Source organism: Rattus rattus, chromosome 17 (genome assembly GCF_011064425.1).
Source record: "Rattus rattus isolate New Zealand chromosome 17, Rrattus_CSIRO_v1, whole genome shotgun sequence".
Classification (NCBI taxonomy): Eukaryota; Metazoa; Chordata; class Mammalia; order Rodentia; family Muridae; genus Rattus; species Rattus rattus.
The window spans coordinates 26010044-26028633 of NC_046170.1; the positions used below are offsets into that span (position 1 = coordinate 26010044).

At 50.4% G+C, this 18590-nt stretch overlaps 1 protein-coding gene across 2 annotated transcripts in view; it reads right to left on the reverse strand.

The window, feature by feature from the left end:
• The window catches only part of Smpd3 (sphingomyelin phosphodiesterase 3), an 81078-nt gene that overhangs the window by 11437 nt on the left and 51051 nt on the right, over nt 1–18590 (reverse strand). The window contains exons 1-2 of one of the 2 annotated variants that reach the window (XM_032887594.1): nt 16402–17504; nt 638–2158 (exon numbers count right to left, since the gene is read on the reverse strand). In XM_032887594.1, coding sequence (XP_032743485.1) covers nt 638–1954 — 1317 coding nt within the window. In that variant the 5' untranslated portion in view covers nt 1955–2158; nt 16402–17504. Of the gene's footprint in view, nt 1–637; nt 2159–16401; nt 17505–18590 lie in introns of those variants that run through there. The other variant, XM_032887595.1, reaches the window with a different exon arrangement.

Genomic DNA, 18590 nt, shown 5'->3' on the forward strand with positions numbered 1-18590 from the left:
CTATGAAGTGAAGCCAGGGGCTGGTGGGCAGACAGCCTGACAAGGCAGCTGCTGACAACCCAAAGTGGGGGCTGTCCCGGTCAAAGAAGTGGGGGCTGTCCCAGCCAAAGAAGTGGGGGCTGTCCCGGCCAAAGAAGTGGGGGCTGTCCCGGTCAAAGAAGGGGGGGCTGTCCCGGTCAAAGAAGTGGGGGCTGTCCCGGTCGAAGAAGTAGGGGCTGTCCTAGCCAAAGAAGCTTGAGGCCTCAGTGGCCGAGTGTGGTCTTAGCCTGCAGACCTGACAGTGCCTACGCTGGCCTGCACTCTGGCCTACTCTGTCTGCCCTGTGTGAATGGAGATGGGGCTTGTTTCCTCTTCCACCAATCCTGTCTGGGCCTCAACACACAGGTTAGTCCCACTACACTTTACAGATAAGCAAAAGTGACTCCGATGTGAGAAACTGGCCCTGAGCCCTCAGCCTGAGCCCATGTAGTAGGGCTGGGGGCCTGAGTTCAGCTGCATGAAAACCTTTGTCCTAATTCATCCATCAGGGGAGTGAGCATTCCCAGGGAGTAAGGGTTGGCAGGGTCTGTGGCCTACTTTGTTGTGTGGCTTGGGGACAGCTAATGTGTAGCCCTCAGGCAGAGCCGAGGACGCCTACCTTGAGAAACAGAGCTCCCTTAGAGGCCAGGGCATCGAAGCTGCACCCATTGGGGTAACAGTGATAGGCCACGTCCATAACAGGGTAGCGGCTGGCAAAGAAGAGACCGCTGTTGAGACATTTGAAATTGCAGCAACCATGGCAGCCATAGACCCCAACATCATACAGGATGTACTCGAAGTAGCCATGTAGCTGCTCTTTCAACTTGGCAGCTGCACGCTTGTCAAACACCTCCTGCAGGCACAGGAAGTCCAGGTTGGCTGGGAAGAAGGCTGAGACCTCATGGTCGAAGGCTTCATCAGGGTGGCGCCTCCTGCGGGCTGCTGCCTTCTTCACCACAGAGGTCTTATACAGCAGCTTACTGTTACTGCCTGGCTCTCCGCTGCCACCACTGTCTTGTCCAGCCCGTGCCTTCACCAAGGACTCCCTGGAGGCGGAGGGGCTGCCCAGGCTCCCAGAATCCCCGTCCCGCTGATTGTGGTTGGGCGTCTGGCCCTTTGGGGTCCCACCAGCCCCATTCCTGGCTTGGCTCCCAGTAGCAGGGTCATCAGCTTCCTGTGCCCGGCCTCCTTCCTCACCACCAATTCGCACAATGCAGCTGTCCTCAAGGCTTCCATCAGCCTGTTCCCCAGAGGCTGGGCCATTGGCAGCCTCATCGCTGGGGTGACGCCCACCATCTCCCTTGTATTCCACAGAGGCTGTCCTCTTAATGCTCCCAGGAACAGCTCTGGCCCCATCACTGCCCTGCGGCGACACCAGGCTGCTGAAGCTGGCTGCACTGATGGAGGTGTTGGTGGGGGAATCGATGTAGATTTTGATCTGAGGCCGGGCGGCCCCATTGCGGATTCTCTGCCCTATCTCTTTGGCCCGGGCTTGGGTGTTGAAAACATTATTGAGCCTTGCGAGCGAGTCAGGGAGGAGGCAGACATTGGCTGTGGCAAAGCAAAAGCTTTTGCCAGCCCCTGTGCCCTTCCATTCACTAAGCAGGGCTGCCCCACCAGCTGGGCTCTTGTCTTCTAGCCGGGAGTAGGAGTAGGGCCGGCGGGCAGACTGCAGTGGAGACCAGAAGATGAACCCAAGAAAGGCAAAAGGCAGCGCAGCCACGAGCAGAGCCAGGTAGACTGGCGTGAAGAGTACGGTGCAGAACAACTGCAGGCAGCAAGGGTCATCTGCCCTCTGGCGCTTCTCATAGGTGGTGGGTATGAAGGAGGCGACCAGCCGGTCCACCAGCCAGTAACATGGGAAGATGAGGGCCCAGGACACAGCGTGGAGGGCAGACAGACAGCTGTTAGGAAAGGGGGTCGTGTACAAAACCATTGCAGCTCACTGGGCGCCGCAGCCGGCCCTACTACATGGTGTCCGTGGCAGCTGCAGCGCTTTCCCAGGCGGGGGCAGGTGGAGGGTGGAGGACAGGTCACCTCCTGGTGAGATGCGACTCTGGATGATCAGTGGTGAGTGTCCCACAGACAGTCATGGTTCACTTTAAGGGGCCATGCTGGGACATGGAAGCTGGTTGAAAACCTGTAGAAAAGAGAATGAGGAAGTGAGTCCTTTACTGAGTTAGTCTGTTCCAAAAACCAGAGAATCCGTTTCACACAGAGTGTTTGGGGCCAGAAGAATGCCCCGGCATGCTCCATTTGCCTATAGATTCTTGTTTTCTAGGAATAAACAGCTTAGTACATGACTGTCCCTAGCTGGCTGTCTTGGTTCTGTAACTTAATTGCTTAAAAAATGGCCCATGTTTACAGAAGGGCATAGCCTTATGGGTACAAAGGGGTGTGTCTGAGAGAGTGCTAGACTGACACTGGCCAGAAGCAAGTGAAACCCTTTGGGAGCCAGGGCTGTGTTCTAAGTTGGCGGGCTGTGGCCTTAGTTAGAGGAGTGGTAAACATGTCTGCTCACCTTTCATCTAGTGCCAACTAGACCAGGACAGACAGAAGGGCCAAAAGTTAGAGGGCAGAGGGTAGTGTGGCAGGCTGGGCAGAAGAGCAAGGAAACCTCATCCCACACAGCCTGCTCTAGCCATAGTCTGGCTTCCTGAGCAACTGACTAAGCTCTATGTGCTACCCCACAGTGTCCTGAGAAAACCCCAGGCAGTGGGGACCCAGGCACAGGACCTGCTGAACGGCTTCTCCAGTTATAGGGACCCTGACGTTCCCCTAGACACTTGGAGAAGGTTCTTGGGGTTGCGTGAGCCAAAGTTTTATTGACTCTCCAGCTTGTAGTCCAAGATGCAGCTTCAAGCAAAGCCAACAGCACCTATACACATTCATCCTTGGCCCCTGCCCCAGGCTGGACTGAGTCACCGTAGTTTCGAGAGCAGGCCTGGCCACACCTAGAATAGGCCGACAGGTATATTGATTTCTTTATGTCCATAAAGAAAGTCTTGTGTTTATCCAGCCTCCAGGGCCTCATACTGTTCATCCTGAGGGGAAAATCCAGGGTGCATGACCTGTATTTTGGTTACAAGGCCAGACAGGTAAGTTCATTACGTTCTACACCACTTCTGCCCCTGACACTTTAGCAGGTCTGGACCCAGACCCTCATCACACATCCTGGCCCTGCATTCTCTCCTCCCTCCTGAGACCTCTGTCCCTGGAGCTAGAAACCTAGATATCATTTACACTGCCCTCCCTTTGTCCTCATGTCCCTCTGAGCATCTCAGTATGAGCTGAGGACAGTGTCACAATTGATCAACTTGTATCAGCCTCCACCCTCTCCACACAGTGACTAGAGGAACACCTCCTCAGCTGGCCTGCAGTCTCTACAGCCTGTCACTTACTACGGTTTTCCTAGTCATTCTGACGGTGGTACCAGAAGCTCCCTCTGAGGAGCTCCCATAGTCCTGCTTGTTCCCTCAGCATCTCTACAGCTCAGCCTAGACTCAGCTTCCTGGGGAAGACTCTTCATCTCCTTGCCCAGGTGACTGAGGCAGGTTCGTGTGTGTGTGTGTGTGTGTGTGTGTGTGTGTGTGTGTGTGTGTGTGTCCGTCCCACAGAACAGGGACCCACAGTTTGTGTTTCACGTACTTCAGGATATGCCTACCTACCCAGCAGATGAGGGGCTCCAAGAGGGAAGGGGCTACACAAGGGTTTCAGGTCAAGGCAAAAGTGTCAGGTGACTCACAGATAGGATAAATGAACGGAGGTCCATCATGATGCTGGTGCCAGAAAGGAGGCAGCCATTTCCCCTCCTCCAGGCACTCCATGTGAAGTGGGGATTTCTACAGTTGTTGGTGGCCCAAGAGCATGCAACTCTCTTCTTGACTATTGTTCCCCCTCTGTACCCTTCAGGACTCAGCTGAGCATTCTCTTCAGGGAACCTGTCCAAGGCATATGCAGCCCCAGCCCCAGCCCCGTCCCCACGCCAGGCTGTCACTTGGCCTAGAGTTGGAGTTGTATCTAGGAGTCCCTCCTGCCTAAGATCCACAGAGATTAGGTGCCTGAGGCCAAGCCCTGGTTGTTGGCCACTCCGATTGGGAATGGAAGTAACAAATGCAGAAACAACCCACGTAAGGAGTGAACTCTGTGAAGTCGGTCTTCCCGTGGTGAGCATCAGGTTTGACCTGTGGCAGTAACGTGGGCTGCACAGATGACTTAAGGACAAAGGATCAGAGAGGAGGTCTGTTAGCACCCCAAGAGCCTCTGCACTGTCCACGAGGTGGCGAGGGCACCCCTGTGAGTCAGGCTCTGCTTCATCAAAGGCTTCCTGAGAAGCATGACCCATTCTAACCCCTGTGTGGCGCAATCCTAATGCTCGGTAATAAGATTGGGATCAGCTATTGCCTGGGACAGGGCTTTAGGAGACAAGGCAAGAGAATCCATCTTCAGCTGCCTCCATTCTTGTTGTGAGCCCAGAAACCCTTTTGGCAAAATCCTCTCATTTGCAGTGATCTTTCTGCTAGTCCTGGGCTGGACATGGGCATGTTTTGGTCTCCATTTTTACAGGGTTGGTGAAGGGGAGAGCCTGGAGTGGCAGCTGCAGGAGCTCATGGGAGTACTACCACCACAGGGATTCTCTAAAATGAGACAGCCCTGAGTCCCTTGGTCCTCCATGCTGCCACCCCAAATCCAGCTACCCTGAGCCTCTTCTTCAGTGCCCTGAAAGGAGGACATGTGGGTGCTGCCCTGCTCTAGTTCCTGTATACACCCGGAAGCTGTGCGACAGCAGACACAGAGGGACTGCCATGGACGAGGCTGTTTCTAACACTCTAGATAATTATTTTGTCTCGGAAATGAAAGGAGGGTAAACAAACAGCACACATTAATTAGTCTGATCTACACTTTCCTCATGAAAGAGGAGCACTGCAGTTAAACACGAGAGGCTGGCAACTTCCCAGGGGTTTAAAGTGCTCAAAGGAGTGGCCGTGGAAGGACGTGGCTTTCCCAGGCTCTCCAAGTCCAGGCAGGTGCTCGGCCACACCCTGCTTATCTCCCTTTTATCTTGTGTGCACTGTCTAGGTGGGGTCAAGCATGAGTCTGTGACGGGCATAGGTTCTGGCTTTGGGCACAGGGCCCCATTCTCTTCTCAGTTCCTCTTCTCTAGTTCATGTCCTTGAACTGAAGCTTTGCAAGCAAGTCCTGCTGTGGACATTCTTAAGGGAGCAACAGGTTCCTCCAAGGCCGTGCATACCTCAGCTTCTTAGATTAGGTGGGTCATTCAGGGTTTATGCTAAGACTGACAGTCACCCTTGGGTTGGCCCCCTTTGGAAATCCTAATATATTGTTCCAGGGTTACTAGAAGCCACATCTCTTTCCCTCCATAGCAAGGTCTGTATAGCTGAGCTGAATACCCTCAGGCTCTCGGCCCTCAGGGATCCTAGCAGGATCCCCGATCCCTTCATTATGAGTTGTGGGGTTATGACTGGGAGGCATATGGTGCCCCAAGGCAGGACCCCTGGGAGCCAGCTTCTCTGGCTTAGATGTAGAGACCAGGCTTTCTCCTTTTACCTGAACTTTGTAGTCTTGCACTCAGCCTGGGAGTCAGGCTAGCCCAAGTAACTCTCTGGCACTAACCATTGAAAGGGGTAGCAGTGCGTACCTCTAGGGCTACCACGAGGACTAGAGGGACCTGGCTGATGGCCTAGTCACTCTTGCTTCCTCTCCTTCAATTTCCTGAGGCCACCTAGTGTATCACACCTCTCCCCAATTTGTGTTTTCTTCACTATTAGGGGGATAACCTGAGCCCATCCGCAGGACTTTCAGGACCCTGACTGAACCAGTGAGCTTTGGGGATCTTCACAGGTGCCAAAGCTAAAGCCTTTGTTCACTTGCCCCTCTCTTTGGCAGTGAAGACAGAGGGGACAGTGAGCTCTGTGGGCCACAGATGGACGTAAGTGGAGAAGAACTGGCCTAGGAAAGTCTGAGAGCCCAGAAACCCCTCAGTCCACATGGAAGAGGGAAGGGTGGACAAAGCCACTCCAGGATCTTAAGTCTATAGTCCCAAGCATTTCTGGGAAGCCTGAGGCATTAAAGGCAATGGCTGCATCGTGGCCATTATTGCAAATTAGCCTGTCAACTCTGAAGGCACTTGACTCCTAGTCAATAACCTATGTGACTAGAGTGTGGGAAGGGCACTATGGCTGCTCAGAAGCTGGAGTTAAACCAAGGTCTCACTCTAGATAATTACACGTGGGTCCAGAGGCTGTTCCTCCCTCACCAGTGAAGAGAATCCTTAGGAATGGCCCTGTCTGGGCAAACTGTGGGAGGCAGGACTGTTCCCATTGAGCATCAAATGACCAGGCCACAGAATTGCAGCTGTGGAAGGTGGGCCTGGCTGGCACACTGACAGCGCAGAACATAGTCTCAGAGTAGCTTCAAGGGCCTTGTGCAGATGCTGACTGTGAACCTGAGTTTCCCTGGCACTGGGAAGGTGCAGAAGCCAGGTCGGTTCTGGGCAAAGCAAGTCCTGATCCTGTGTAGAAGTAATGCCATTTCTGAGGGGGTCTTTGAACTTTGGAGGGCTGGTAATTGCTCCATTTGGCATTGCCTGGGGTTTGTCCCTCCTTTACTACCCTGTCTTCTGAACCTCAAGCCTGCTGAGCTCTCTTTCTCACTATAAGCTTAGAGTCTTAGAGCAAATTATCCTATAAGTCTTTGAGTCTAAACAGGAGCTGGACCAAGCCCCAGGTTCCAAAGGAAAGGCCTGTGATCACTCCAATCCCATTACCAGAATGTGCCTGCATTCACCAGCGGCTGTGAGATCAGGCCAGCCCATTCTGCCTAGATGCTGCCGCGGAGAAGTTGGCATGGCAACGTGAGCTCTGAGCTGCTGAAACTTGGAGTCAGCTCATTGCTAAGAGGACAGAAAGACTGATGAGAGACAGATGCTTTTCTGAGTTGGGGGAGGAGTTGGAAAAGCTATAACCCAAATAGAACTGATGTTTGGGGTCTAGCATAAATACACAGGCTTTAGCAGTGACTCCCTCAGACACAGCTAAAAGCCTATTCATGCCTCTCAATCTAAAGCACCCAGCTCCACCTACATCCTCCTGCCCTGCTTCACCTCTGGCAGTGGCAGACACACTGCCCTGCTCCAAGGTGATATAACAGCCAGCCACATCAAGAGGCACCATAGTCCCCTGACCTCCCCGACAATTCTAAGTGTTCCTGGAACTCCTAACAGACCCCTTAGGAAATAAGTCTACATTTTCTCTAAGATGGATGACCACACTGAGAGCCTGCAGCTTCTAGAGCCTTCCTTGAGAATGAATTCAGCCCTGAGGGAAAAGGCCATAAGGCTAGAGTGGAGAGGCCAAGTCTTCATAACACACTTGAGTTCTAATCTATCCACCTGAAGCCACACAGCCTGCAGGCTTTCTAATTAGTGAGTCAGCAAATCACCCTGACTTTGCTGTGGTCGCTTTTGAGTGTTTGTCACTCACCACTAAAGACACTTTGTTTTATCTATGTACAGCAGGTATGTGATCTTTCTAAAGCTAAGTTTTTCTCAGATGTGCATAACTCCTATGCTGCCCCTAACTGAGCACTGGGCAGAGTAGTGTCCTCATGAGTCAGGGAACCCTGCAGTTCTGCATGCTTCAAGGCATCCCTTACAGCTAACTAGTACTCTGAGCAGGTCCACATGCCTCAGAGCATCTCTTGCAGCTATCGAGCACTGAGCAGACAGAGCTTGCAATCACAAGCTCTGAGACCAGGTATGTAGAGTCATGGTGGATGTCAGACAACTTGACTGAGGGCTTCTCTGGCCCTTAGTTTCTTTTTGTATTAGATGTGGATGAAAATTCCTTGGGCTAGTTCAGCAGTTCTCAACCTTCCTAATGTTGCGGCTCTTTAATACAGCTCCCCATATTGTGGCAACCCCCAACCATAAAATTATTTTTGTTGCCACTTTATAAATGTAACTTTGCTGTTATGAATCATAATGTAATCCTGATATGTAGGATATATGATATGCAATCCCTGGAAAAGGGGCATTTGATGCCCCCCACCCCCTAAAGGGATCTTAGTTCACAGGTGGAGAACCCCTGGGCTAGTTGGAGATGGCAGGCATCCCCATCACTGTGTGCAGAGCCTGCCTTGCTTCTGTGTTATCACCAGCACCGCTACAGCTATGTTTCCCTTGCCTTAAAGTGCTGGGCTATAGTGCCTGCTTAACAGCTTTGAAGCCCTGAGTTTAGTTCTGAGCACAAAACAAGAAGAAAGGGAAAAAGAAAGGTTCAAGATACACCCAGAAGCTTCAAGTTATCTCATGGGGTGGGTTGGCCTTACAGAAGGGTGCCTGCTCTCCTAAAAGATGGGGCAAGGGCACTGTGGGAGATGGGCAGGCTTGCCTCCTGGCAGGACGATACTAGAGCTGTCTGTTCTGAGCTGCTTGTGTAAGCCAGAGTCATAGGCTTCTGTAGAAGCCAAGTGTAGGCCAAGGGTCCATAAATTTTTCAAAAAGAAACTTTCCAGGGGAGCTATTAATTCATGATGTGGCTTCTGAGAATAGGAACGGGATGGGAGCGGCTCTGAGGTGTTCTTTCCAACAGCCAGCCTGGGCATTTCTGTGGCAGAATTCAGAAAGCCCAGACGAGGCCAACTAGTGTGTGCTTGGAAAGCAAATCTCAAGCTAGGTCTGTGGAGGGTGCAGAGCGCTCAGCCAATCTGGCCACTCAGTCTTCCCTGCTTACCATTCCAGAGTTTTCCATTGGAGACTACAAAGGACATTGCTAGGGAAACTGGGGTGTAGCTGGGTTCCAAGTCCTTGCCTGTGCTTCCTCTCATTCCCATGGTTCCGGATATTTTGGGTAAGAACCTGCCTACACCAAATCCCTTGCAACAAGTTGGCTGAAGCAGAAGTCATGGGACTTCTACCAGTCCTGTGTCCTTGTGAAGGGTGATACCAGTATAGCAGAGACGACTTGGGGTGAGTGAGGGCTTTCTCTGTGACAGGGATGGGCTCTGAGACCACCCAGCTCACAGGCCTTTCCCCACTAGGCCTCAATGGGCAGAACTAGAGCAGACCTGATTCAGGGGTAAACAGCTGAGCATTTATTCAGCTAGGCCGAGCCTATATTCTCTTGAGTTCTGAGCTGCTGGAAGCTGGAGCATGGGTCTGAGTCCAGACTCAAGAAGAGTCCAGGAAGGCGCTCCTAGAACTCTCAGCAGATCACGTTATTGTCTTCAGTGAGTTCTGGGGAACCAGTGTGTAAGAGGAGCTACCTAGCCGGTCAACTGCCAAGGAAGCACCGGCATTCCTCACCTAGCACCAGGAGTCTCTTTCCAGGCACAGTGACAAGAGTAGTCTCATATCTCTCAGACCCCATTGCTGAGGCCTCTCAGCACAGTTCCTGATCTCTGACACAAAGGCTGTTAGCAATGGGTTGAAAGCCAAACAAACCAAAGAGTATACTTTGCTTCAGAAGAAACGGCAACACGTTTTCTGTAGGAGGAGACTTGCTGACATTCTTCTGAGGGATCATTTCATATCCAGCCCAGAATTTTCTATGCAAAAAACATTTAACAAACTGTGTCCCAGAGAATGTTTGCAGTGATTAACCAGTAAGCAAATTAAATCATTTATGCAGCCCACCACCAGCCTTCCTATAGCCCTGGGCAGCTGAGGCTGGGTTTTCTGGACTGAGATCAGGTGTCATTCTGCTGAGGGTCAAGGACTTTTGTCTCAGGCCCTTTCAAAGATTTATGAGCCCTGGCCACTGCTACACTCAGGGACTTCTCCCACATACACCAGTATAGAAGCCCTTGGCTCCCAAAGAACCGACCGTATTCCCTCCCCTTAAGAAAGGATGCACAGAGCAGACAAGGGCCACTGGCGTAGGACCCATGTCTGAGGCTGCTCAGTGCACCGGTCTGCACACCTGAAAGAGGGCTGGGGGCTGCTGGAGCCTGTTAAGACTGAAAGCCAGTCATTTGCCTGAATCAAAATGGAGGGGAGCTTATGGGTTCTGTGGTTCTTCCGTGTTTTTTATAAGTACTGCCACTTTCTCCATCCTCAACACCAAGCATCTTCAGGGCCTCTGGGTTTCAACTATGTCACCTGGTCAACTCATGGTGGCAGTGACTGTCTATACCTGCTTTTGGCTGTTGAGCTCTGTACTTCATTTTTTTTGTTTGTATTGTTTTATGTATACATGTTTCTGTGTGAATGTATATGTGTATGTGTGTGTATCTATGTGTGCTCATTCACCTGTGTGGGTGTGCTTGCCCATCAGTGTAGGAATGGAGGCCAGAGGTTGACATATTTCTTCCTCAATTCTTAATTTTCTGAGAAAAAGTCACCGGACCTGAAGTTCACAGTTGTGGCTCGGATGCCTGGCTGGTGAGCCCTCAGCCCTGATTGTCTCTGTCTCTCAGCACTGGAGTTACAGATGTGCGCTACCGCACCTGGATTTTACATGGTGCACTGACTAGTTTTATGTCAACTTGACACAATCTAGAAGCATCTGAGAAGAGGGAACACTAATTGAGAAATTGCTTCCATAAGATCGGGCCATAGGCAGGACTGCAGGACATTTTCTTAATTGACATCATTGATGGAGAAGAGCCTAGCCCATCACGGGTTGGGACACCCTGAATTGGTGGTTCTGGGTTCTGTAAGAAAGCAGGCTGAGCAAGCCACCAGGAGCAAGACAGTAAGCAATACTCCATTGCTTCTGCATCAGCTCATGCCTCAAAATGTCCCATGTTGGGCTCACACCCAACAACCTCAGTTGAGTTCTTGCCTTGGCCTCCCTCAGGATATGTAGGCCTAATATACCCTTCCCTCCCCAAATTGCTTCTGGCCATGGGGTTCCATTTCAGCAACAGCAAACTAACACTAACTCCAAATTCAGGTCTCATGCTACTACAGCAATCATTTCAAACACTGAGCCACTACCCCAGCCCTACTTGTTTTTTGTGACTGAGTTTTTGTTTTTGTTTTTTTAAGACAGGGTTTCACTGTAGCCCTAGCTATCCTGGAATTCACTCTGAAGACCAGGCTGGCCTCAAACTCATGGAGAACTGCATGCTTCTGCCTTCTGAGTGCTGGGATTAAAGGCATGCATCACTACAACCCTGTCTGAGACTGGGTTTTGATGTTCTAGAATATCATTGTGTAGCCCAGGCTGGCCTCCAGCTCACAATCCTTTGCCTTCTGCTGAGTACTTCTGACAGAGAGTGCAAGAGCTCTTGGCTCTGGTTGCAGCAGTCCTACGTACATAGATCGCTAGTGTGGATGAAATATATTTCTACCCAGCAGTGACTTCTTAAAGGGATGGGTGTACTTTACTTTGGTAAAAGTCTAGGCAGACTTTTCTCTTTGTCCAGACATCTCTCAAAGTTGCATTTCCTAGTCCCCTTATGAGACAGAACACTTAACAGCAGATGTCAGAACTTCCATAGAGTTCTCTCCTTCTGCCACATGGACCTGTGGTGTTTGAGATTACAGCTACTCCATCGGTCAGGTGCCCTAGATTCCCACTATGTAACTGGACTAATAAAGCATCTTTAATTTCCAGATGGCATTTCATGTATCTTGGTCTGTCTTTGACCTCACCTTGGAGGACCTTGGACTTCTGATCTTCCTACTTTAACCTCTCAGATATTGGGATTTCAGGTATCGGCCACCACAGTCTGTTTATATAATTGTAGGGATTGAACCCAGGTCTTCATGCCTGTTAGACTAGCACTCTACCTTCGAGCTATATCCATAACCCCAGACAGCTTCTGATTATAACCACAGCATTGGCCATCCCATTTTAATCAGCTGAGGAAGGCAGGGTGTTCTCCCTGCTTGACTCCAGAACGAAGCCTTACAGAGTAACAGGCTTTGGTTGCTCGGACTGCAGCCAGATCTACCTCTGGGCCCCCCTTTTTTATCCCCATTTCAATAGTAATATCTCTCTGCCCAGACTCCAGGCTTGGAGGAGGTTCACGGTTCACTCATCTCTTCACAAAGTCCATCCTGCTCTGTGCCCAGATCCTCTGGAACCATGAGGCACTGGGACCTTTGCGTCCTAAGCTTTTCATTTTTGGTGGAGACTTTCTGCTCAGGGAGAAACAGTTTGATACCAGTAGACAGTAAATCCATAGACACAGAGAAGAAAATCCATGTGAATGGATAGAAACTTCTATGAGAGGTTGATCTAGGGGCCAGCAGGGACTGCAGAAGACAGGCAGGAGGCAGGACCAGGCTCTCACAGGTGGACCCATGTTGGGACAGAGCCGAGAGCTGATGCTTCATGCTTGGAGCCAGAGCCAAGGTGCTGGGTGTGGCCAGATCTATGGGGTTAGTACTGTTGGACAGAAGACAGGGCCACGGCAGAGAAGTTAAACAAGGAACTTGGGAGCCAGAGTCAGAGATGCTTTCTCTAGGTGTTTCATGAGAAATGCTGGTGACGATGCACGTATGGAAGGTGCAGGTGTCCTCTAGAGGGTGTGGGGACAGGAGGGTGCTGGGTACTGGGCAGGGCAAGGCAAACAGTGAGCAAGGGAGAGGCTGCAGAGCAGAGAAAGAGAACTGAGAGTGGACACAAGAGATATGGAGCCACTCAGGAAGTCATGCCTCCCAAGGACACCCCCTTAGTGACTACAGTGACTGCTTACAGGCAAAGAGGCAGACACAGGAAGACCAGCTCTGACTGTAGGCATGAGGGGGTGTTTCTGTGCCAAATCAGTCCCCCTAAGTGGTTCGTTTGCCTTGTTTTTAACTTTTCGTTGTATGTGATGGGTGTCTTGCCTACATGTATGTCTGTATGAAGTATACACGTCTGATGCCTTGGAGGCCAGACAGGCATTGGTCCTCTGGAACTGAAGTTACAGATAGTTGTGAGCTTCCATGTGGGGTTCTGGGAAGTAAACCCAGATCCTTTGGCAGAGTAACCAATGCTCTTAACTGCTGAGGCAGCTCTCCAAGCCCTAGTTTGTTTAAAGACTCACTGTCCAGATAGTACACCCACCATGCAGCTCAGGCTAACCTACATAACCACTCACAGTATGCTGGTGCTATCTGGAACCTGCCCTATAGCTGGCTGAGGGAGTGAATGACAGCCCAGCTTGAGGCTGCACTCCCATCCATACAGAAGAGGTGGGCAGTGTATCTGGGCAGACTTGCTGGTAAGGTTTGAAAAGAAAATCTCCATAAAGATGTCAGCACTAATGAAAACACAGCACTAATGAAAATTGTTCATGCAATTTTGGTCAGAATTGCTTTAAGAAATAATCCCAGAAGGTTGGGTATAGTGATACACACAATCTTAGCACTAGGGAAGCTAAGGCAGGAAGTTTTAGGCTAGCCTCAGCTACATAGTGGTGGGATCTTGTTTCATATAAACAGCAGTAAAAATAAGTTTCAGCAGCTGGGGATGTGGCCCAGTAATTGAGTGCTTGGCATGTTCAAGACCTTGCTTAGGAAGGAAAGGGAAAGAAGGTAGAGAGGAAGAAAGGACTAGACTGAGGCTTTCAGCTCCTTGATTTCTGTTTCCTTATTTTCGGCCCCTGGTCCTTTGTCACCATACTTCTTGTCCTCTTCCTGTTCTCACAACTGTCGCTTCTTAGAGCCTTTTGATGCTGCCCCATCTCTTGATGCCAAACTTTCCTCTGTCTCTCCTTAAACCCTTCAGGTGATTCCTGAAGGCTTTAAGTGGGCTATCTGTTCCTAAGTGACAGCCAGCGCAGGTGCCTCATGACCTTTGACCCCACGTATCTGACTGACAAGTTCCCCTTCAGGTTCATTATTCCTCTTCTGTTTTTCTAACGCCAGCTCTGTCTCTCAAGGGGTCACTGAGCAATAGGCCTCTTCCATATCCTGCTTCCTGTCAGTAGCCAACATGCAGGGGCTCTGCCTCTGGAGCCCTGGAGCTGGGTTTCCACAGCCATGCCCAGCCACTGTGTCTTCTCCACCACAGACTACAGTAGCCCCCTCCTCTGGCTCATCTGGTCACTGCTGCCATCTTCCTGAAGCATGCAGTAGACTACACTGCTTCCCCTTAAGCCCTGCAGCGGCTCTTGCTGATGCGCCATGTACGTAGGAGAAGGCAGGCTCTCCCCAGCAGCCTGACCTCTATGTTCCCTACTTCTGGAGCCCCAGGAGCTCAGACCTGAGCAGTTTCCCATGATGCCTTTGCAGGTATGTTTGCTCAGTCCTCGCCTGTGCAGAAGGATGTGGCTTCAGCAGAGGAGGTCATCTTCCAGAGCACAGCCATAAGCCTCTCGAGTCTCAGCCAGTCCCCACCTGTAGCTCCCAAGATCCCTGTGGACCTTTGATCTGCCTAAAGCAAACATATCTGTCTTGGCAGTTTGTTGTTTTTGTGCAACTTTGCAGTCTGAACACCAGAAAGGTGACCAGCCCCTGTCACAGAGATTTGACCAAAGGGCTCTGGGATGGAGCAGTCTTGAGAACAAGAGAAGGGCAAGATGGATGGTGACACAGGACCAGGGGCAAAGAACAGAGAAACAGGAATTGAACAAACGAAAGCCCTTATTGAATTTCCACCCAGTCCCAACTTCCTGACTTCCTTCCTTTCCTTCTTCTCTGACTGGAGGTTCAAGCTCTGTCAGCACACTCCATACTTTTAATCGAGTGGGGTCTGGTCCAAGGACTTTGCCCACAAGGCACTGTTTTCTTATTCTGAGGCCCGATGAGGAACCGGGTCAATGCCCCCAGCACTGCCCACAGACCTTCATTGTTTCACTCCATCATCTGACCCTAGCTACGTGGGCTGCTAGGAAAGTAACAGGAAGTCTGCTGCTACCCGCCTGACAGGTGGCAGCCTTGTGCACCCTGAACCTTGAGCCACTGCCAAAATGACTCTGGCTTCTCCAAGTCCACCTGCACCACTCAGGACCTCAGACTTTTCTCCTTCCTTTCCCTCTCTCTCTATGTTGAGATGGGGCACAGCCAAGGCCCAGGACACAGTAGAGACATGAAGGAGACTGGAAATGAGCAGAGACTGCAGAAATAAGTGACATGCCTTTTGGGGCCATGTGAATCGTTGTCAAGCACCTTCAGAGAATGTGTTCTTATCACTAAGGTACATTCAGTACTTCAGTCACCATGGATGACTACAGCTGACCCCACTGTACAGATGAGGAAACTGATTCAGAGAAATGGCAGTTCCCGAGAGGTAGCAGCTGAATCATTTGACTCCAATTTCCCTTCTCTCTGCCTTTCTCACAAAGGCCAAGTATAATGGTAAGCACACATCTTCAGACCTACTCAGTGCCAGTGACCTTACATCAGCCTGAGTTCTGGGGAAGAATACCATGGTTCCTAACCTGTCTGTCCTGCCTTCCCTATGTGCTTTGTTTTCTTCTCCTAAAGGTTCTATCCATCACTGACTGGGTCCCTGTGTAGTCTCCAGTGAGCTTTCTCCCTTCCTGTGGGTCCTGGCTTTATCAGGTTCACTTACATTTTTTCATACAAGTCACCACTACCTGGGACCCTAAATCTCCTTGTTCCTGGTCTGGTGATGTTGGCAGCCCAGAAAACACTTACTCTTTTAGTATTTGGGAAGGGTTCTTACAGTGGTCTTGCTGCTTGACTCTTGGCCTGAGGGTCTTAACTCTAGGGGTCACTTTGTGGTGCCAGTGTCCGCTTTTATCCCTGGATTCTGAGTGCTCAGAAGTTTGACTCTTTCTCTGTACAAATTCAAGAGAACGAGTAAACTTTAAAGTCTCTGATAAATATTGCCAAACTTTTTTTCTACCAGTGTCAGTCCACTGATCATTTGAGAAGGGTTATTTCACAATACCATTAGCAATTCTGGGTTTTAGGGTAAAAAACATTGTTATTTAATGGTTGGGGAGCAGTGATGTTTGGTTACATTGTTCAGGATACTTGTTACTCTCCCCTCAAGGGCCTTTCTTCACACTTTCTAAGCAGGCTTGGGAGTGCAGCCACTCCCACCCTACACTGTCACAGCCCTGCACTGATTCTTAACCCTAGAGCCATGGACTTCAAACTTTTTTTTTTTTTTTTTTTTTGGTTCTTTTTTTTCAGAGCTGGGGACCGAACCAGGGCCTTATGCGCTTCCTAGGCAAGCGCTCTACCACTGAGCTAAATCCCAACCCCACGACTTCAAACTTTTTAAGGAAACAACAGAAGTTTTTAACTGATTTCACCTAGCACCTCTTTATATAAAAATATTACCTGATAAGTTAATCAAGCATTGTCAAGCACGATCATTATAAGCACCAATCAGTCTGCACTACACAGCGAGACCCCATCCAAAGACCCAAAACTAAGAAGGAAAAGCAGTAACACAAAGCAAAACAAGAACCCCGGAGTCCATTTCCGGGAGTTGCAGAAGTCTGTCTTACCTGAGGAGGGGTCACTTGGGCCTTGTGTCCTTGCCTCTGGAGACAAGAGGTCCAGGCAATCAGGACCTGAAAGGGGATTAGCCATTCACAGTGGTGGTGACTGGAACAAGACAGCCACACAGGTGAGCCAGTACAAAGACCTCACCTGGAGGTGCTACCACACCCTCATTGTCGCCAGGGCATGGGTGTGAGGTCTGACTATCCTAGCAGAAGTGCAGCCAGGGGGATGAGGGTGGGGTTTATGCAACAGAAAGTGAGGAAGACTGACAGGTGGGAAGGGCTCCAAGTGAGATGGATGATCCCTCCACGTGGGCTGCTGCACCCAGAGGCCCTTGGTGTGCAGGTTGAAAGGGGCGCAGCAAAGAGGCAAATTCTGAGCCCTGCTGTGGGCCCGGATTTGATCTAGTAGGTGAAGCCATAACAACCAGGGCCCTCTCTGGAAGCTTTGTGTAATCTCTGCCTCCCACACAGACCTGAGGTACAGAAGGGCAGGAACTGGAGAGTGCACTGAGGCCGAACATGATCAGGAAAGGGTTGTGGCCACCTTTCCTGAACAAGTTCAGGAAGAAAGAAGGGTTGTGAGGAAGAACCAGAGGGATTTGTAGCAGTTAAGAGAAATACCAGCAGAAGGAAGGCTGAGCGAGTACACGACTTCGGAGGGTAGAGTGGGAGGGTTTTCTGTGAGTGGAGGCCTTTAGACATAATGCTACAGCCTCCCTATACCACCTCAGCTTTCCTAGCCCAGGGACTGTGGCCCTAGGCTGGAGGGAAGGTGTCCTCTCTGTTTTATAGGACCAGCTCTTGGCCCTCTAGTTCCACCCTGGCCTCATGTGAGGGCCACGCCCCTGGGTTGCTGGCCAATCCTTGACTGTTGCCACCTATGCCTTGATCAAGGTCTATCAAACTCATCCTGTACCCAGCATAGCAAGAGAAGCTCTCCTTTGTCTTCCTCCTTCCCCACCTCCACTGTTCTGCACCGTCTTAAACCGTCGTATCATCTGCACAACCTGAGAAGGGTTACCACACTCCTTAGAGACCCCTACTATTGAATGAATCTGAAATCTGAGACTGAATTTATCTTTTCTTTGAGGCACTGGTAGGAATGTCTTATAGTTTAGTTCCCCCTGGTTAAGATATAAGCTCCAGGGAAATCCTGGTTCTTCTCTAGCTATCTGTCTAGCCGGAGAAGGTCTTGAGCAAGTCTCTTAACCTTTGAACCTCCAAACACCCCTCCCCTGGAACACTGAGGGATGACGCAGGATCTTGGCTCCCCATGAATTGCATCAAAGGAACATCACTATTTGTCCATTCCAGAACAGAGTGGGAAGAAAGAAGCCTATAGATCTAGGTTCTATTCAAAATGACTCTGGATTCTCCAGAGGCCCTGGTTCCATGTGGTACCCTGGCCTTTTCGATCAGAGAGAAGATCCTGCCCCACCCCCATCCTCAGGACTCCAGGCCAGTGGAAACCTAGAAGTTAACTCGATGACTCGTCTCTTGGAGGAGACCCTGATCCCTAGTCTTGGAATCTTGCCTTCTTACCCTTGACAGGTGGGTGATTCAAGAATACAGGCTAGCAAGCCTTTGTAAGTGAACTTAAAGGAGACAGGCCCCACCCAACCCACATGAGTCAGCCTCCACTGCCCTTTGGGCAGTCCTTTCCAAGACATCAAGGTAGTCAGGATCTGAAAGAGATGAGCAAACCCACAGTGGTGACCAGAACAATCTCTAGAACTCAAGACAGCCACAGTGGGAGGAGCTCACTCCTGTCTCTCAGTACCATGTCAAGCAGTCTTTGACCTCCTACAATTTACCAAATTGTCCCCCACCAACTGCATAGCTCCTTTACTCCCAAAATTCCCTGCATGCATTTTCCAAGTAGAACTAAATGATGAGGACTGGTTCTAGGGAGGGGCTTCTGAATGGAAATGAAATCTTGGTAACCTTGACATTTATAGGCCCCCTTTTCAAAGAAAAGAAAACTCTATAATTGATATTCTGAGCCAGACCTTGTTTTGAAATGTGTTCTCCCCAGCCCGTTCACAAACTCCATCCTTTCTTCCTCTTTGAAAATAGGGTCATATCAAGTAAGTAATAGAAATAGGAGCAATCCAATCAGAGCCTCCCTCCGCCAACTATACCCCAATATACTCCCAGTAGAGGTAGAATCAGTTCTCGCCCCAGATCCC